General features: G+C 46.1%; 1 protein-coding gene across 1 annotated transcript; it reads left to right on the top strand.

Annotated features, from left to right (window-relative positions):
- Positions 1-1,357: 1,357 nt before the first annotated feature.
- slc9a7 (solute carrier family 9 member 7) lies at positions 1,358-20,175 on the top strand. The gene is made up of 16 exons (XM_085398348.1): positions 1,358-1,678; positions 4,458-4,660; positions 4,734-4,811; positions 5,589-5,665; positions 5,743-5,855; positions 5,942-6,047; positions 6,174-6,310; positions 6,955-7,065; positions 7,979-8,067; positions 8,895-9,008; positions 9,585-9,696; positions 9,774-9,927; positions 15,573-15,636; positions 16,115-16,197; positions 16,965-17,070; positions 19,871-20,175. Exons 1-16 carry the CDS (start codon positions 1,447-1,449, stop codon positions 20,132-20,134), a joined length of 2,043 nt encoding a protein of 680 aa, XP_085254474.1. The 5' UTR covers positions 1,358-1,446; the 3' UTR covers positions 20,135-20,175.
- The last annotated feature ends 1,229 nt before the right edge of the window (positions 20,176-21,404 follow it).

Genomic DNA, 21,404 nt, shown 5'->3' with positions numbered 1-21,404 from the left:
TTGCTATAAGTTCACACAGGAGTCCATACTTCCCAAGAACATAACGCAATCATTCTACAATTGGAATGGCACTGTACTTGATGACATCACAACTCCAGAGTTTGTTTAATATTTGCAATGGAAATTACACATTATATAAAAAATTACATCCTGTCTACTAGGCTTCATACAGTTACACAGAAAGCACAGGAACAAATAAAAAACTGAAATAAACCAAACATTAACATTAACAATCAATGAAAGACTTGGATGCAAAAATTGTGATTGGCTCCAATCAGCTCGCTAGCTACTCCATTCTGGAAACACTGTCCAAAATGTAGCTAAATCCAGTGGAGTGGTTTGGTTTAAACTAGATTAAAACAACAATGGTCTTAAAAATTATATATTTTAAAATAAAATAATTAAACATAATAACTCTAAATGGGTTGAGCTACACTATGGACAGTGTTTCCAGAATGCAGTAGCTAGCTAGCTGATTGGAGCCAATCACAATTTTTGCATCAAAGTCTGTGATTGGTTGGTTTTGTGGCACATTTATAAAGGTGAACTGAGTGAGAGGGGCTGTTGTGTATATGGATAATAGCAAACACTGAAATACATTTCTTGCATGCAGCAATAAATTTTGTTCGCTCAAATTAAGCTTTTATTCACTCAAAATATTTCTTCCTCAAAATGTAACATTTGCACTTGCAAAAATTATTTATGTGCGCTCACAATAGAGGCACAAAATAATGCCATACCAGTCAGAAGTTCTCACCTGAAAATATCTTAAAAGTTTATTTTGTGTCAGATAGAGTCATATTTCAAACTTTTTAGCCACTCTCCTTTGCAAGAACGCAAGTACGCGTGCTGAGAAACGGCCATTCTCTTTAGCCCCTCCCTTTAGTTACCTTGGGTAGCTTTACAGTGACTCGCTGCGCCATCTTGTGGTTTAAAAGGGTATTACATAAAAGCCGCAGTCCAGCTCCATATCCACAATCCACAGTCATAACGAGCTATGTATCTAACTGGTAGTAAGGAAGGGACTGATGGAGGCTGCGGGTAGAGGTGGTGGGGGGAGGTGGACCTCGATGAGCAGTGTGAGAACCAAGCTCACGTCAAGGAGTGAAAATTTCAACTAACAGTGGAAATGTGATATTTGACTGCATACAGTTTTATCATGTTTATTGTGTTTACACCTGTTTCATAAACGGTGTTGGGGGCGGGTAGGATTAAAGAGGAGGAGAAAAAGTCGATCCTTGTATTTTCACGCTGGACACTGGAGGGTGGAGTAGGTGGTGCAGCTGCTTCCACTGCAGACACATCATGTGAGCAGCTTCCTCCTCTGCCTCAGCCCGCTTTCAGCTGCGCGGTCGTCACAGCGCAGGCGCAGTGACTCAGGCGCGTGGCTGAGAGACCTCCTCGGTGCTCGCCGCGCTCGTCAGAGGCTCAGCTGATGGCGCAGAGATGATGGCCGCATGGATCCTCCTGAGCTGTGCTTGGGGACAGGGCATGCGCGCGGAGGACTTCGCGATGGAGGAGCTGGCCACGGAGAAGGAGGCGGAGGAGAGCCACCGGCAGGACAGCTTTAACATGCTGACCTTCATCCTGCTGCTCACCCTCACCATCCTCACCATCTGGCTCTTCAAGCACCGGCGGGTCCGCTTCCTGCACGAGACCGGGCTGGCGATGATCTACGGTGAGCCTCGCCTTTACGCTTAACGGCACGCTCGCGCACGCCGACACCGCACTCTTTGCGTGAGACGTGAGACGCGGCCGTTATTTTTAAGACAGTGCAGAGCCGCCGACGCGCGTGCGCGTTTCACATCGAGCTGCCGGTTCGGTGTCAGCGCGCTCCTGTGCGCGCACCTCTCTGACTGAGCAGAGATCAGCCGAGCAGCTGCTTCAAGAGTCCAAGTGACACCAGCCGGCAGTCACATCACACTCATCACAGACACACACACACACACACACACACACACACACACACACACACACACACACACACACACACACACACACACACCACTTATAACAACCCTGTTATAACCTTGCTGGCGGTAGAATACTGTGTGTGTGTGTGTGCGTGTGCGTGCGTGTGTCTGTTTGTGGGCTGATTCGGAGCCTCAGCCCAGCCTGGTTCTTCTGCTGAGGCTGCCCTGCCTCAGCAAACATGGAGAATGATGACATGAACAAAGATCATCAGATAATGTGCGAATGTCTCTGATCACCTGCAGTGATTAGTCAGAAGGCCTGCTGGTGTGACACATCTGCACGGTCCCAGTGATGGAGGCCGTCCGTCCAGCGTGTCACTCATTAACCACACATGTCCTCCGAAGAAGGCAGACTTTGATTTGTTTGGACCTAAAGCTCCAAGGCAAACATGGCTCTGGTGATTTTCCAAGTGTGGTGTCTGTGCTGCACAGGGTCAAAAACAGGAAACAGGCACTGCGCTCACAGCTGACGTTTGCTTCTTTAACACCGTTTCATGTTTCATTACTACTTATACATGCACACCTCATGTACTAATATCTGTCAGCCATACTCTGCAGTTAATTGAGTGACGTTTAACTTCCGGTTAGGCGAACAAGTTCACACAGGAACCTCAGACCATTTAAAGGGTGCTGGAGGAAGCAGGTGGCCCCCGATTTAAAGTTATTGTGGGCTGAACTGACGCTGTATTTACTGTAACCTCACAGGAGATGTGTTATTGGTCAGAAGATGTAATTAACATGGTCCAGAGGTGCAGTTCAGGGACTCTGGTTAGCTGAGGTGAAGCCGAGCAGACAGCTACAGTTAACTGTGTTGCCATCCACCTGTCAGAGAGACTTTTACACAAAAACACACCCTGAGTAGCCTTGATTATGTAATGTTATCCATTATTCTTCTACTCATTCTAAGGTCTGGTTAAGGACATCTTGTTCAGAATTTCTGACCTAGAGACTCATTCTAACCATTATCAGTGTGTGTAAGCATGCTGCAAAATATCTCTCTGCACTCAACATGCACCTGCAATATTTCAAATCCAGACAATAACGCGGAATGAAGCTCTCAGCCTTTAAAATACGGAGCGCCAACTCGTTTATGAGCACATTTGCATAGTGTATAAATAAAATGAATAAAACAGCTTTATTTAATGATTAACATAAAAAGTCAAACATTTTCAACACTAACACTGGTCAAAGAGGCCACGCCCCTAAAACACAAACTTGGGTTACCTACCTAGTTTATCAAGGTCAAGATGAACTTTATTATCTCCAAGGGGCGTTTGCTTTGTAGCCACCTGCATAAATAACACACATAACACATACACCCAAAACACAAACCACATAACACAATCTAAAAAATTAACAGTGGTAGGAACAAGTGAACCACGAGGCAAAGAACCTCCACCCTGAAGCCAGTGAGACAGTCGGTGTTCCAGTCTGCTGGTACTGATCCCCTATGGTTGGACAGAAGCTTAAAGAAGCCCTGAGTGCTTTAACATGAGCATCTATGGGAACTCCTCCACCCTCCAGCACTCCAACATAAGTACATAAATCTGAAAAACAGAGCCGATCCCAGATCACTTTACACTGCAGTGTATAAATAAAACTGAAGGGTTGTTGTGGAGTCCACCGGTTAAACCTGTGATAGTATAAGAAATGCTGCTGCAGCTTCATGTTGTTGACGATGAGACGCAGCCTCAGACGTTTGTCCTGATTTTACTTCCTGCTGAAAATCCGGGAACAGAAAAAGTGAAACAGCAAGTGGTTTAATTCTATATGTGTGTGTATGTGTGTCTGTGTGTGACTGTGTGTGTGTGTGTGTGTGTGCGTGCATCTGTGTGTTTTTGTGTGTGTGTCTGCATGTATTTGTGTGTGTGTCTGCAGGTGTGTGTGGGTGTCAGTGTGTGTCTACATGTGTGTGTTTGTGTGTCTGCATGTGTGTGTTTGTGTGTCTGCATGTGTGTGTGTGTGTTTGTGTGTGTGTGTGTGTGTGTGTGTGTGTGTGTGTGTCTGTTTGTGTGTGTGTGTGTGTGTGTGTGTGTTCTTCAACCTCCTAAGACCCAAACTCTTCCACGGCATGCATTTTTAATTTCTCTTTGATATTTGGTCATATTGGGGCCCGATGAATGTAAAAACAAAGAATTACCAGATTTTTTTTTTTTACCTTAATTTTGTTTTGAAGAAAAATAGGAACATATGAGGATATTCGTTTAAAATTTTGATAGAACAGTAGCAATATAATGTCCTTGTAAGTGGATATCAGGCTCTTGTGGAGCAAAGTTGAGTATTTTGGTCTAAATAACCCAAAATGTGATGTCCGCATATGTGGACGCCAGGTCCTAGGAGGTTAAAGTGGCCCCTTTGCTTCCTGGACATGTATCTATGAAAACAGACTGATGGAAAATCAGGTCCAGCAGTCTGTGACTGAGACCAGAAACAGAGACACGAGGTCCCCACTAACCTTTCGGTATTTCTGTTTGTTTCTCTCAGGTTTACTGGTTGGCGTGATTCTGCGTTATGGCATCCCAGCCAACAGCTATCACAACAAGACGCCAGCAAGCTGCTCACTGAGGGAGGGACCCACCAGCACACTGCTGCTGAATGTCAGCGGGAAGTTCTTTGAGTACACGCTGAAAGGAGAGATCAACTCCCGCGAGATACACAACGTGGAGCAGAACGACATGCTGCGAAAGGTGAGGAAGGCAAGGAAGTACGCTGGCATCGCTCACATCCGCCTGGCAACTTCAAACTTTGTGTCTTTTCCAGGTGACCTTTGACCCCGAGGTCTTCTTCAACATTTTGCTGCCTCCCATCATTTTCCATGCGGGCTACAGTCTGAAGAAGGTAAGAGTCACCTGCTGTGTGTGGACGGGTGGGGCTGTGCGTGTGAGCAGAGGAACGGCGATGCTCTGACTGCTTCACCTGTCTCCATGTTTACATTTAAAGCATAGCAGGTGATGCTTTCACAGCAAGGTCACATCTAACCTGATAACATAACGCACTCATGAACGATATCAAGGTTACGCCAGAATAAATAGGCGGAGCCACACAGACATCCACCAGCAGCTCAGGTGCTCCAGTCTGACCAATAACACTCCAGGGTGGGTCGCTAGGAGGCAAGTCTGATGAAAAATATCAGCCAATGAAATTGGAGTGAACCTGGCCATCTTTCCTGATCACCTAACCGACTTTTCCAAAAATCTTTCATGAACCCAGAAGAACCTGCAGGTAAACACACCTGCCTTCATCTGTACTGTGGTGCTGCTTATGTGTGCTGTGCAGCTGAAGAGTATGTGAGCAGCATTTTGTGCTTTTCTTGTGAAATTGTTTTTCATGCTGGATCTGCTGATTCAGCAGGAAACAGGAAACAGGAAGTAAGAAGAGCATTTTTGTCTGGCGTTGCTGTTTGGTTGATGTGTGAGTAAGGAGGGTTGGATGCAAACAGAACTGAGCGCCGACCTGTACAGGCTCATGTCCTTTAGAAACCTGACTCAGCACTTAGAGAGCTGAGCGCGCTCCGTGCGGCAGCCAGCCGCAGAGGCCTCTGATTGGCTGCCTGGCTGGGTGAGTGTGAGGAAGAACCACATATCTTCTTCTCTTTCTTCTTCTTGCTTCTTCCAGAGACACTTCTTCAGGAACCTGGGCTCCATCATCACCTACGCCTTCCTGGGCACCGCCGTCTCCTGTTTCGTCATTGGGTGAGTAAGAGCCAGGTGTGACATCACCTTCGGTTTGCTGCTGCGTGACTGACGTGTCATACCTGTTCCCTCCGCAGGAACCTGATGTACGGCGTGGTCAAGCTGATGCAGGCAGTGGGTCAGCTGACGGGGAAGTTTTACTACACTGACTGCCTTTTCTTTGGCGCCATCATCTCTGCCACGGACCCAGGCATGACCACGAGCACGGGAAGGAGGACGGCGTGCATGAGTGTGAACGCGAGCAAGGTTTTCAGTGTTTTCTTTGTGTCTCCGCAGTGACGGTGCTGGCCATCTTTAACGAGCTGCACGCTGACGGGGATCTGTACGCGCTGCTTTTCGGCGAGAGCGTCATGAACGACGCCGTAGCCATTGTGCTGTCCTCGTGAGTTCATGCCTCGCTTTTCCAGCTGTGGTTTCTAGTGACCACCTGTGGGGGCTGCAGGCAGTGCTCTGGCTCCCCCTGCTGGGAGATCACAAGTCACCTTTGACTCGTGTTTTTGTGTTTCAGGTCCATCGTGGCGTACCAGCCGGCCGGCGCCAACACGCACCAGTTTGATGCTTCGGCTTTTTTCAAGTCTGTGGGGGTTTTCATTGGCATTTTCAGCGGCTCCTTCGTGATGGGCGCGGCCACGGGAGTGGTCACCGCTCTCATATCCTTTCAGAGAAGTCAGCGCCCACCACACGACCCCCCTCACCCCCACCCTCCGCCCAAGTACAGCAGATATTCACATAAACCTGAAAAACACACGTGAACTCCTTTAAAAGCTGAACCCAGGTGAGCGTCCAGTCCTGGTCCCTGTATCCAGCTGTGATCTATCAGCAGTTTAATATCTGTGTAAACTTTCGGCCTCACATCAGCAGTTGGAACAGATGTGAGCTCAGGTGAGAGCAATTGAACAGTCCTTTTTCCAGCTGTGATTTTTCTGGGTCAGATTATTTTCTAATAGTCAGATTTTAGCTCCCTGAGTGGAGGTCGTGGTTGTGAGGTGGACAAACATCTGTATAATAATCTGTATTGTAATTGTATTGTAATAATTGTAATGTATAATAACACTGATCACACAAATTTAGGTCCTGAGAGAGAGGTCCTGAAGCAGGTTGTGAGGATGAGTGGGTGGGTTTTAAAGGTGGATGCTGAGAACCTTTGACGTAGAGGTAAAGACGTACGTGTCTTCAGTAAATATTGTAAGCTTACTATACAGGACAGATCATCTGACTGCGGGGGTGGGGCTACGTTCACATTTGCCAACTGGTGTCTCAGTCCTGTGTTTACGCTCTTTGACCGGAACCTTACGTCACCAAGTTCACCAAGCTGCACTGCTTCCCGCTGCTGGAGACGGCCCTCTTCTTCCTCATGTCCTGGAGCACCTTCCTCCTCGCCGAGGCTTGCGGCTTCACAGGTGAGCTGACCTGTCACAAACATCAGCCTTGCCATTTGACCATCACCGGGCGACTCGCTTCACATGCAGCACTTCGTCCTGTTCACAGATTTACACTGTTCCGTTCCGCCCCACGCTTATCATCAGAATACATCATAAAAGGTTATTCATAGAGCGCTTATACAGGAAACAGTCAGCTGTAAGGATGTGTTACAGGCACACTGTCAAATCAGATCCAAACAGCACCATCCACTGCTAACAAGCTAGGAAACGTCACCTGAAAATGTAGAAGAACATTTTACAAAAATCAAAACTGCTCCATTTATTTCCATCCAAGAAAAAAAGAAATCTGCATCAACACAATAGATATTCAGCTGTCATCCATTGACTGTCTGCGATGGCTGTGGGGGACACAACCTGCACAGGTGTGAGTGAGAATTTCTGCTTTATCCATGCTTTACGTTCACTGCACCTCAGAAAGATTACACACCTGCTTAAAGCATCCTCACAGATTTTGTGTTACGCCCCCCCCCCCACACACACACACACAGATGTGGTCAGGAGTCAGAATGGATTCAGATATTCAAAATAATCTGATGGCTGAGGTGGGAGGACAGTGGTGCAGTGGTTAGCACTGTTGCCTCACAGCAAGAACGTTCTAGCTTGGACTCCACAGCCACTACTATGTGGGCGGGGCCTTTCTGTCTGCATGTTCTCTCCGGTTATGCCAACTTCCTGCCACAGTCCAAACATGCCGTCAGTGGGGTTTTAACTGGTGATTCTAAATTGCCCACAGGTGTGAGTGTTTGTCTGTCTCAGGCTAGGCCAGGTGTCCCCCCTCCCCCCTCTGGGATAAGAGGAAGAGGATGGATGGCTGAAATTTGGCATTGTGTATTTCAGCTGGCTGTGTGTGTGTGTGTACGTTGTCCTGCAGGCGTTGTGGCCGTGCTGTTTTGTGGCATCACGCAGGCTCACTACACCTACAACAACCTCTCTGAAGAGTCCACAAAGCGCACCAAGCAGGTATGTGAACATGTGACCCCACCCCCGCGCATGCCCCCCCAGCCATCTGGCGCCTGGGCCAGATGGTGCCTGCCCGATGAGCCGGCTGTGACCTTAATCTCCCCCCCTGACTGCTCAGTTCCATGTGGGGGGGTTGGTCTGAGGGACAGGATGAGATTAGCAGGAACACAGTTTGGATCTGTACATGGCACTCCCATTGAAAAAGGGGCGGTGTCACGGAGCAGCAGGAAGTTTACTGCCTCTCAGACAGAGTCATTTTAGGGAACAAACGGCGCACACGCCCCTGGATCCCTCCCAGGAGGCCTGGTTCAATATACATTTCTGTTTTTAACCTTTAATCTTATCTTATCTTATCTTAAACTTGAACACAGTTTTTATTCTGTGTTTGTCTGCGTCAGCTGACTAAAGCTGGAATCACGTCCTTTATATTTTTATTTTCTCACACTTAGTTTGGATAGAGGACAGTATAGTTCCGTTTTTATTGTTATTTTACTTAAATAAAGTTTTATCACACCAGTAATAACCCTGAAGTGGGCAACAAGATAAAATTCATACACAGAAGTGATAAACTGTTAAATCGTCTCACTAACACTACAAATGTAATATTAGAAGTTTCTTCAGATAAGCAGCTGAACTGAGATTAACTAAACATTTCTCAGTTGGTCTCCAGTTACTGCAAAGAGTGGATCATTATAGCAATTCATCATTAAATGCAACATTATCTGTTCTGCTAACCTAAAGGCATGATGGGGCTCATCCTGTTTACTGTGTAACCACATTCACATATTTTATGATTCTAAATGATGATGAATATTTTTAAACTGCAGCTTTTTGAGGTTCTTCATTTCCTGGCTGAGAACTTCATCTTCTCCTACATGGGCTTGGCTCTATTCACCTTCCAGAATCACATTTTCAGCCCCGTCTTCATCATTGGAGCCTTCGTATCCTTTCTGAGCTTCTCTCATTGTCAGAGTAGTACCTGCAGCGCTGAGAAAGCTACCTGCTGCACCCTCATTTCCTCTTTTTTCACATATTGGTCACGCTTGTGTGTTTCAGATCATCCAACTAATGTTAATATTAGACAAAGACAACTGGGGCAGTTTTTAAAAGATGATTTCAATTTTCAAGGGAAAAAGGGTTATGTAAACCTACCTGCCTCTGTAATCCTTTCCAGACTGATAGAGGTCAGTGACTTTGTTTCTCAGCTGTTTCTTTACATCTTTTAGCCTGCTTCACTTTGTCAGACAACTTCTATTTTGTGATTCAGCAGCTTTGACAGTGATCAGGCCTGGGTGTGGCAGTGACACTGAACAGATCTCAGATCTTTGTCTAGTATTAAAGTTTATTTGATCATCTGAAACATGTACGTGAAACACTAAGAAACCAGGCAGGGCAGTAGATGGAGCTCAGTACGCTCTAGTCTGATTTGTCCCTTTTGATATTTTTGTGTGTGACCTCACATATACCACAAACATCCTTTCTTTCCAGCATTAAAACTTCTTAACCCGGGCCGTCAGATTGCCATTTTCATCGGAAGAGCTCTGAATATCTACCCGCTCTCCTTTCTTCTCAACCTTGGTCGAAGGCACAAGATCAAAGGAAACTTCCAGCACATGATGATGTTTGCAGGTATGAGGAGCGCTTCCTGTCTCTGTAGTTCTAGCTCATCGTGTCGGGCTGGGTGGTTTCAGGATCTCTTTCTGCAGGTTTGCGTGGGGCGATGGCGTTCGCCTTGGCCATACGCGACACAGCTACGTACGCCCGTCAGATGATGTTCACCACTACGCTGCTCATCGTCTTCTTCACCGTGTGGGTGTTTGGAGGTGGAACCACACCCATGCTGTCCTGGCTGCATATCAGGTTAGAAAATCAAAGTGCTGCACTGCCTTCACGCCTGTGAATAATAACAGAAAATTTTAAATATTCGAAGAAAAGAAAAGGCATGACCTGACCTGCTGAGGTCACCTGAAGCAAGGTGTGAGTGGTGGTTGAAACACCTGGGAAGAATCTCAGAGTGGACTGTGACAGTCGGTGTCATAGGCCACCACTTTTGGTCAATGATGACCATTTACAGTGGACATAGATGGGCTCTTTACTCCTCTTTCAGACCATCTGTGTCCTCTGTCCAAAAACATTGATGTCTTCGGCGAGTGGCCTTTGACCTTTGCAGTGCAGATGTGCAGCTGAGTGTTGTGTTGTGCCATGTGTTTGTGGAGTGGCTGTTTGGTTTCTCCTCCCTGCACTGCAGACACTTTATAGGATTACTGTGGCTCAGCCCATTGTAACACTCTGTAACTGTGTGTGTGTGAGAGAGGATGAAGTGTGTCTCTTTTCTATATGCCTAAGTTTTGTTGTTTAGCAGTGTGTTTCATTCTGTATTTTTGTTTATTTTATTTCTAAGATAAATCTGCAAAATTTCAGAGACGAGAACTACAATCTAGGACTGTGTGTGAATTTTATACACAGGTAGAATATCTGCACATTTAATCAGGTTTTCCAAGTTTAAGGAACCATGATGTTTCCAAGTCTTTGTATGCAGTGGTGAACATCATGGCACTGATGTACATTACTGAGACCTCCGTAATTAAATTGTTGCAAATTTGACTCTATTCACACTTTTTAAATTGTGTTTTTAATGCAAGTTGTAATTAGTTGTTAGTTAGATAAGTTTTCTATTATTATACCTAAATTGTATTATTATACCGCTTCTGCATCCTATGACTACATCCTTAATGTGGTTTGTAAACATGTGAATGTGGGTGTAAAAGAGGAAATTATTAATCTGGACGTTTTTAGTGGGAGAAACTAGGCCACTGAATGAACAATAGAGTCATGCAGGCCTGAAGAAGTCACCTGGTTGATGATGAAACGTTTCTCACACTGAAAACATCCAGATGAACAGAATCGACCTGGGATTTCCTTACCTGGATGATTGAGCATGCATCAAGAAAAATTATTCATCAAGGTATTAATATTCACGTTGAAGTACTGACTGTTTGTCAGAGGTCTTAAGAGGGCTGCACAGTAGACACCGCAGCGTCCAGGAGATGGAGCCAGAGCTACTCTGCTGCTTTCCCTCCACCTCCTGCTGCTCCTCTGAAGAAGCTCAGCTTCAGGATGCGTGTGTGTGTTTACAGTTTTTCTTAATTATAATAATTTTGAAAACTGAGTGGATCCCAGTTTCTTTAGGCAGGTCAAAGCAATCAAGAAAAACTGTAACATGTGTGCTGTGTGTGTGTATTTGTGTGTACCAAAGTTTAGGTAGCTTTATGAGGCCCAAAAGTTGGAATGCCACTATACTTGTGGGGAGCAACAGCCCTTATGGGGACATTTTGAAGGCATTTTTGAGACTCAAAATGTGGTTTTAGTGACTGGGTTACAGTTAGATTATGGTTAGGTTTAGGGTTAGGCGTTTATTGTGATGGGTGGGGTTAGGGTAAGCAGCTATGGAAAGCATAATATCAGTTAGATGGCCCCACAAAGATATGAAAACACAACTGTGTGTGTGTGTATTTAATATGTGTGCTGTGTCTTAGGGCGGAGCAGGAAGTATTATGTTGGAGGTTTAGAGCACTGCCAGATTCTGCCCCTTTCACCCTGTGAACTCGTTGCTATGGTGACAGTAACCGGCCGTGCTGCTCTGTGCTCTCAGCATCCTTCTCTGCAGTGATGTGTGTGTAAATTTATGTTTTGTCTCTTGGTGGTGGGGTTAAAAACAAGCCTCAGACGGTGTTCCTCCCGCTGTGCAGATCATTAACAGTGGCACGGTGAGACCTGATGCAGTGTTGGTCCTGACGGTCTGGAAGCAGGCAGCCTATCACCGAGCGGCATGACTAATCTGTGACCACAGTGGGACAGTCAGGGTGCTGGTTTCAGCTTTTAGGAGAATGAGCATTTAAAGTCATGAAGCTGCTGCTCTGTGTTTGATGCTGAAAGTCAAGGTAAAGTTGTCAGGTGGAGAGAGGTGGAGTTTTCAATACGAAATTAGATGTTATTGGGCGAACACAAGCTGAGGATCAGAGAGAAAAACAGGAGCACAAGGAGCGGATGTGAGGCCTTTACATCACAGACTGTTAGCTTTAGGAGGAAACTTCAGGCTTAGCTTGTATTTTCAGGTTTATGAAGTCAGTCTTTGAGTAAAACATAGGGCAGCAGCTGTTCTGGTCTGATGTAGGATTAAGCAGTTCTGGCTGCTGTTGTTGCTTTCATGATGCTCCAGATGTTCTTGGCTGGTCAAAGCTCTGCAGAGCAGGTGGGCCTGTCCAGCGGCTGGACTCTTCTCCTCTGAAGCCGTACTGCTGGAATGGATGCAGTCTACAGTTTAGCATCATCCCGGTCAAACACAGCAGCCTTCCTGAAAAAAGCATTTGTATGGAGCAGATGTTGCTCTAACACCTGTTTGTACCTTTGAGCACTGATGGAGCCTTTCCAGATGTGCCAGCTGTCAGCTCCATAGGCAGTGATGTCTTACAGTTCCGCTTCAGCTGGGTTTGTAAAATTCAGACACAGGTGGAAACAAGCAGCGAATCAGGAGGCAGGAAGTCAATCCATAGCAGGCAGGGAACAAAGACAAAGGCACTAGCACGCAGACGAGAGACGCCAACATTAGAAATATGAGGAATAATATAAAAGCCCAGAAATACTTTACAACAAACTGAGCAAAACATTTAAAACTGAGACACAGAAATGTTGTAATAAAGCTCAGTCTCAACGGTTAACACCGTTGTCTCTCAGGCTGGGAGTTTCCAGTTTCCTGTTTAAATAAAGGTTTTTGGGGTGACCGTGGCTCAGGGGGTTGGGAAGTGTATCTGTACCCGGAAGGTCGCCGGTTCGATCCCCGAGCTCTCTGTCCTGGTCGTTGTGTCCTCGGGCAAGACACTTCACCCTACCGCCTACTGGTGGTGGTCAGAGGGCCCGGTGGCGCCAGTGTCCGGCAGCCTCGCCTCTGTCAGTGCGCCCCAGGGTGGCTGTGGCTACATTGTAGCTTGCCATCACCAGTGTGTGAATGTGTGTGTGAATGGGTGGATGACAGGTTGTGTAAAGCGCTTTGGGGTCCTTAGGGACTAGAAAGCGCTATACAAATACAGGCCATTTACCATGAATAGTGGCATTGTAAAGCGCTTTGGGTGCCTTGAAAAGCGCTATATAAATCCAATCCATTATTATTATTATTATTATTATTAAAGTGTGACTGCATCCAAACGTGCTCTGTGAGTGAACAAGTGACACAGAGACAGCTTATTTAAACGTGCTCTGTGCTGGAGCTTCAGGCTCCAAACCAAACCAAAATGCCGAAACATGTTGAAACTGATGCTGAAAGAAGAGGAAGTGGAAGTCAAAATAGAAACCATCAAAAACACGCTGACTGGCGTGTGAAAGCAGCTGCTGGAAGAAACGTCAGCATCTGGAAGAAGAACTTTCGGAGTCGGAAGTTGGAGCTTTCACTTCTCTGTAGCACCAGTTGGCAGGCTAGGCTGTAATAATCCTCTGAGAGCTGCGAGTGGCTTGCTTAGTCACAATTAAAATGAAATGCTGGCAAAGCAGAAATGTTCCCTGTGATCGCAGCTGAAGCTTCTGTATGGTATGGAGACCACACTGAAACGATAATGATGATTATTTTCAGGGATCAGATTTACACATTAATGTGTATGTAGCTGAGTGCAGCGTGCGCTGTGAATGCCCTGAATCTGCCTGTGTGGGTGTGAAGGCCGAGTTGTGTCGGGTGCAGGCTGACATCACGGATGACCGTGCTGCTGCGAGGTGACAGCGCTCGCCCTGAGATCAGAGCAGATGTGGATCTGTAGTTTCATGATTGTCTAATGGATGTTTGTCCCAGAGTTGGTGGCGTGACTGTCTGCGTTCCCGCAGTAATGATGTGATGAGTTCAAAGGTCAGTGCAGTCTGTGAGCACCCCAGCAGAGATAATTTGTGAATATGAAACTCGCTCCTTACAGGTATGACAGTAATGATCACAGCAATGCAGGAAGTAGGCGGAGTCTGCAGATGCTGGGACAGTGAGTGGCATTGTGTAAGTGTGGTTACGTCAAAGGAGACTCTTTCTCGCGCTCTTCACTTCTGTTTTTCGTCAACTACAGGGAAGAGAAATAGAATTATCCCCCAGAGACCGGCCTGCTTTCACTTCTGATCACAGGCGCTATGAATAACAGCTAAACAGAAAAAGAAGTATTAATTCATTTTAATAAAAAGTTAAATATTAGAGGTAGCTTGTAAATGCGTATTTACCAGAGGTCCTGTGTGATTTCACAGTGTTTTATGGAATATTACACACAATATAGTCTGAGCGCAGCAGGAAAGCAGCCTGTCACTGAAGGACCTACCCAGTGATGTCACTGTGTCGTGGAATTGTGAACTAAAACCCAGAGGAATCTGTGGACCATCAGTGATGTGATAAAAAGCAGCGTGAGCTATAAAGCACCTGTTACACTGCAAAACAGATCAAAACCCGAGGTCAAGAACACATTACCGTCCTTTGATTGGCCGGTCAGCCTTTTTATTTATTTTCTTCAGGGGAAGCTTATTGGTTCCGAGCGAGAGTGTAGTACTGTAGTCCACTACATTAAAAGGGCGCTGTTTCACTCAGTGATATGAGCGTTAGTGTTTTTCCATCCCACACAAACATTTTTAACCCTCAGAGCTAATTTATCATCATATGAAAGATGGGAGAGATGTTTAAAAAGGGAATATCGTTACAGTAACAACACAAATAACATCCTAAAATGTTCATGTGGCGAATGGAGCCGCTGCTCAGGTGATTTCAGGTGTTTGAACAGGAGGACCTGGGCCAACCCAGCGCCTACTGCAGAGAGGACGTCTCTCAGCTGGGAGAGGTTTAATGTTTCATCTGAAATGATGACTCTTTTTTTCTAAAAGTTTTATTGAATCTGTTTTAACCTTCTGTATCACTGCTTGGTATGGTAATATGTCTTTGAATAAAAAGGCCGGACTTAGTAACCTGGTTAAAGTGGCTGGTCGGATTTCAGAGAGATCTCAGGTCCAGCTTGTGGACTTCTATAACAGGCAGGTGTTGAGGAAGGCAACCTCTGTCATGTTGTGTTCAGATCACCCTCTCTTTAATGATTTTCAACTGCTTCCATCAGGTCGTTGGTATAAAGTGCCTGCAGTAAAGACAAACAGACATAAATTGTCTTTTGTACCTAGCGCTATTATCATGGTTATTAACACTAAACCATAAGGGTTGTTGCCAATGCACACTGCACTTTTTTTGAAGATAAAATTTAGGTCGTTACCGCTGGGCTTATTTTTGTGGGTATGTGTTGTGATTGTATGGACATACTACAAATCAATTTCCCATTGGGGACAATAAAGTTACCATTGAACCAAGCTGGATATGCAGCAAAAGGATGGATGGATATAGACAGATAATTACGCAGCACCCAGTTTGAGAAATTTAGTCATTTATTAACCGCACAGAAAAACAGCATTGTGATGATTGTTAACTATCTCTTTGTCCTTTTCTGTTTCAGAGTCGATGTTGATCCAGACCAAGACCTGCAGCCGTCTGCAGACAGCTTCCAGGTCCTGCAGGGGGTGAGCACCACTCACACATGCTTCTGTGCAGTTATTAGAGTTATTGGTTATCAGTGAGAGTTTTCCTTCCAAACCCATGAGTTTATTCACGCCTCACAATGAACTACGAATAATTATTTTCATATATAAGTGACTATGACGTAAAACCTCAGACCTTTGGAACCAGAAACATCACCAAGTATACACAGATTTTTTTTTTAAATTGATTGATTAATAAAAATGTAATATTTTTGCTGGTTCACTGATGTGAGAAAATATTTTTACATGTGTCAGTTGTCATGGAGTCTGAGTCTGTCTCTGCAGAGATTACCAATAAGTATGATTATTCATGATATTTAACTCACATTCTGTTTGTATTTTTTTTTAAAAAGCCCGCTCATTCAGCCTGGCTGAGTGAATTAAAAGGTGAAGCATTTTATCTTGATAGGCTGTTCTTCCCGTGAGTATAAAGCTGTGTTATCTGTGTGTGTTTGTCCAGGACGGGCCTCAGGCTGAAGGACAAAGTAAAACCAAGCAGGAGAGCGCATGGCTCTTCAGACTGTGGTACACGTTCGATCACAAGTATCCTTTCAGAGCTCTGTGGTCTCATCCAGGATGGTTCTGTCCTGTGTCCAAAGAATCGCCTCGGTTAACAAGCCCATAAAATATGTTCCCCTGCTTGCTAACAGGCTGCAGTAAAGGTGTTTAGCTCCTCGTGCACTTGGTCCCTCCCTGCTTCTCCCCTCTGCTGAGCGACGGTTTCCCCGGTGACTGACTGTGTTTTCCAGTTAACCCCCGCAGTGGCTTTGTCTATGAGACAAATGGGCAGCCTGCCCCTCCCTGCAGCGTCCACAGCGGCCTTTTCCCAGAGTGTGACAAAAGTGACAAAAACCTAAAAGTTTTATGTTCAACTGGTTTAAACCTGTTAGTCACTGGAGATTACCCTAACCTTAAACTATCAGGTTTATACATTTTTTTATTGGAGTCAGGGTCATCACAGCTGACACAGGTGTTAGAGCTTAACACTCGCTGTTAGGGTTAAAAGCCCCATTACTTCAGTTTTAAGATCTCCTTTAAGTGTAGTAAAGGTGCCTCACAGTGTGGACTAGCATAAATACCTAAGAGAATTCATTCAGAGATGAAAAATATCATTGATGAGCTAAAGTCGCCATAACCACTGATACATCCTAGTTTTCTCCAACATATGGACAGAAGTATTGATAAGCAGAATGGTTGGATGAATGGGTGGATGGATGAATAGGTGGATGGATGGATTGACAGGTGGGTGGATCATTACCATTTAAAGTGTTTAAGACTCAGTCAGCTGCTTGTCCTTAATAAACCTTCAGTTACCTGAAGCCCATTCTGACCCACAGTGGCCCGCCTCTCACCTCCACCCTACCCAGCTACTGCGGGCCGCTGGCGAGCTGTCTGACCACCCCCCGGGCGTACGAGGTGAGTGTCCACGTGCACACTAAGACAGCAAACTCACAGTGAGCAGTGAGTCTGTATGAAGTGTAGAACACCTCTGAGGGTGATGCAGAGAGCCTTCTAACATAAAAAACTGAAGGAAAACTTGATTTCATAACCAAGATCAAGCTCAAGTTCAGTGGTGGGCATGCCAGTTCTGGCGTTCTATGGCAAATGTCCGTCAGGTCCACGGTGCCGTGCAGTGAGTGCACTAGAAGGCACCGTGAACCTGACTGACATATGCCACCCCCATGAAGCTTGTGTTTGATTGGTTCATCAGAGACGTGGTGTGACCAGCTGGAGGTCTTTTTGTAGCTATTCCAGTGCTCGCCCTCTTCCTCCGTGTACAGAGGAGCAGATACTGGTCTATTGATGGGTTAAGGCCTTCTACGGCCCTGTCCAGCTCTCCTCCATGTTCTTGAGACTGTGCTGGGAGAAGCTGCAAACCTGCTGGCAGTGGCACGTATTAATGTGCCACGCTGGAGGAGTTGAATGACCTCTGCAGCCTGTGTAGGGTCCAGGTGTTACCTCATGCTACGAGCAGTTACACTGACCCTAGCCAAATGCAAGACTAGTGAAAAACAGTCATAAAAGACGGGGAGGGGGAATTGAAAACCATTCCTGGTTTGGGGTTGTTGCCCCTCTATTGCACCCTCCTCTGATATATCCAGGAATTTAACTGACTTGATGCTGCACTCTGATTAAAAAGCACTCCCTTAATTTGTTAAGTGTATTAAAAGAATTCTACAAATAAATAATTATAAATAAATAATAATAATAAAGTACATGACGATGCCACCATTATTTTCATCTGTTCACGGACCATTCTAGCATCTCTGTCGCTTCTTTTTATTTACAGTTTGAGTGTCTGCCTTTTTTTTGGTTGAGTCAGCACATTTCCCAAAGACAAACCGCAAAACGATCAGCAGACATATATACCCCCCAGCTCACACTGTTATATTCACTACACAGTAACTTACACTGTGAATATTTCTGGACTACATTTATTTATTAAACTGATTCAGTGTTTTTAGCCCTGAAGATAACAGATCTCTGCTGGATTCATGAAGTTGAAATGCTGGAAAAATCATCTAGACTTGTTCAAAAACCCACTATTTTGTTCTTCCAGGACCTTTCAGGACCTGTAACTCTGTAAATATTTACAGCATGATATTACAGAAAAATCAGCTGATTGTGGTGTTGTGTGTGTTCGTTTCAGCGCAGAAAAACTTCTTTAGGAGATGTTTTTCCACAGGAAGTGATTTCCGAGCCGTTCTGGGACACAGTGAGTGGTTAGGAGTCATTTTCTCTCGTTCTTTGTGCTCAGTGGGGAGCCGGCTCCTCAAGAAGGCTTCCTGTGAATACTGAAGCTCTCAGAGCCTGCCAGCCAGCACACAAAGAGCCGAGGCCTTCAGCGGCAGAGTAACTGGACGGTGGAAAAGCCTTTTGGCATTCAGCGAGCACAAAGGGCCTTTTCAGCTCCGCCTCAATGATGAGCACTGTAATGAAAGATATTTCAGCCACACAAGCAACCATTGAAGGCGCGGTCACACTTGGATGGACTCTGGCAAATTCCTCTTTTCATTTTCTGAGAGATTCCTGCTCAAAGAGGAGTTCAGCCCTCAGAGCTGGCTCGCATTCAGAGATCTGAACTGTAATTTGACTGTTTCTCGTTTCATTTATTTATCTGAATGTGCCTCCTATCCCGAGTCTGCTCACAGAAACGCTTCCCCTCCCAGTTTGTTGCTGCTGTTTGCCAGCGAGCGGCTGGCTGCCAGGCTCATGTAATCAGTCCCATCCAGGACTCTGTGTGGGCACAGGAGATTAAATAAAGCTCCCCGTCTGCTTTCTCCTCCGCTTATAAATTTTATAAAACACAGAGGGGAACGAAACACGTGAAATGCGATCGCTCAAAATGTAATTCAGAACAGCAGATGTCTCACGGTCTGTAAAGGAGCTAAATGCAGTGAAAGCATCAATGCGCCGCTAACCCTAACCCTCCTGACGAACACTTTCATTTCAAAAGTGGCTCACAAATACGTAGTTCACATATTGCTCGTGTTCACAGAGGAAGTCAACAGGAAGTGCGGTGGCTTAGTTTCACAACTAAAAAGATAAAGCTTTGCTCGGTTCGCCATGATTGCTGCTGCAGAGAAAGTGTTATGTAATTCTCTTGGATCCCTCTGTGAGAGTAATCCCCGCACTGACCCCCCGAGTTAACTCATCCCGTCCTCCCTGGGGGACCCCTGGCCAAATATTGATCCGCCAATCAGTTCAGACCTGGACTCGAGCGCCGTGCAGCGTGTGATTTGGAGCTTTAGATGCTCACAGGAAGCTGACCCAAATGTTTCAGCGATATCACTGAGCTCATTGATGTTTCACAGAGAAATCCTGTTTTCACGACTCTGTGTGCGTCTCAGACCTTTGAAAATTCATATCACTGAAGTACCTGAAAACTGTCACAAAGACGAATTACCAACAAAATTCACTCAAATAAAAACATATGTGTAGTTTCAGTTCTCCGGCCTGGAAAGTCTGAGAAGCAGGGGCAGATGTGTGATTTCTCTCCGATTAGAGGCAGCTCAGAGAAGCAGGGCGACAGTTGGAGGTTAATCCAGCCTAAATCTGCCCCTCCCCCGTGTAGATCCACTGTGTCCTCTGTGAGCCCTTGCACTCATGTCAGCGTGCTCGTGTGGTCATGCGTGTTTTTGCCACATGCGTCCCACATCTGTTCTCGTGTGGTCCCATTCTTCCCCTTCATGTTCTGCTTTGGCTTTGTTTTCAGAACCATGAGCAGCTGAGAGACCCGGACTCTGACCTGATCCGTGGCGACGCAGACTTGACCTTCACTTTCGGGGACACCGCCATCACTGCCAACGGGGCGTCTGGCAGTGGAGCGGACACTGCCGGGGGGTCGGGCTGGAGCGCGAATGGGAAAAGGAGCGGCAGCACATCAGAGGAGGCGCTGGAGCGTGAGCTGGACTCCCGCGAGCAGGAGCTGCTGAGCCGAGGGACGCGCCTCGTCTTCCCCATCGAGGACCATATCTGACCCCACCCGTCCCCGCCACCCGCACCCACCCCCCAACCACCTCATCCTCAGCTTTCTCCACATCCAGGAGGGCGGTCCTGCAGAGTGACTCTGAACTTCCTTTGGGATCACAACACCTCAGCTGGACAAAGTCTCTCTGACTCATTCTGTCATGTGACCCTGTCATGTAGACGGGCATCGCTGCACTCGCCTATGTCTGAATACTCCTCTTCCTCCTTGCTCCACACAGTGTCCGGGTGTCTGCTCTGGACGAATACGCAGTTAAAGAACTTTGTATTTCATTATGTCTCCAAAGGAAATGCTGATTTTTCAAAACAGACATGCAGTGTGCAGTCGGACTGCGGAGCTTCAACTTTTGGACGAGGATCAGAAGCAGCGCCGCAGCTGAGAAATGCTTTCACTGATGATACGCATGCAAAGATGGATGATTCTCCCAACATCCAGCAGGCTCTCGGTGACCTCTGGATGGATCCCCAGTGAGCAGGAGGTGTTGAGAGGCTTTACTGACTGCAAAGAGCGGGCACCTCCCATCGTAACTGCTCCTTAATGCTGCAGAGCTCCCTCCTCTATGTTCTCCTCCCTCTCTTTCCCCATGCACGTTTGGCAAAGCTGACTCATCCTCGGCAGTCAGCCGAAGAGAGCGGGCGGAGCTCGGTCACTCAGGCTTGTGCACAGAGATGATTTTAGAAGCAGATCTCACAGAGCGACCCTCTGCAGGCTCAAACGTGACCCCGGCGAGCAGCACACACCTGCGTCAGCTGTGTGTGCAGGTAAACAGGCGTGTGTGCGTCTGCTATGTAGCCTCCATACTCACTCGAAACACACGGTTCACTTATTATTTTTCCCTCTGGACTCATTGTCAGGAGTGACATCACACTTTTGTTTTAGAAACGTGCTGCTGTGCATAATTTCTATAAAGTTCACTCTGTGTGTTTGTGTATGTGTGTGTCTGAGCAGAGAATCAGATGTGGGGCTGTGTTTGTGTGGGCAATTGCAGAAGCGTTGAGTGTCTCACAACAAACTGTGCAGGTGAGCATGACGCCACATGAAGGCTGTCTTCACATTTTATCCTCACACAGGAAATTAGCAGAGTGTTAAAGCTGAAAGTAGAAGCCTGCTCAGCTCATACTGGAGCGATTAAAGCTTCGGAATAAAAATGTGAAGAAGGTTTCAGTGAGGGAGGAAGTGATGACGTCATCTGTTTGTGAAAACCAAAGCTGTGCACATTGAAACAAAGGAGAGCAGCTGACTCTCTGCACGTAGGTGATAC

This window comes from Rhamphochromis longiceps, linkage group LG23 (assembly GCF_057381845.1).
Source record: "Rhamphochromis longiceps isolate RC_006_pf linkage group LG23, R_longiceps_female_GT1.1, whole genome shotgun sequence".
Classification (NCBI taxonomy): Eukaryota; Metazoa; Chordata; class Actinopteri; order Cichliformes; family Cichlidae; genus Rhamphochromis; species Rhamphochromis longiceps.
The sequence above is the reverse complement of the archived record's forward strand: the minus strand, read 5'-3'. Positions and strand labels throughout refer to the sequence as shown.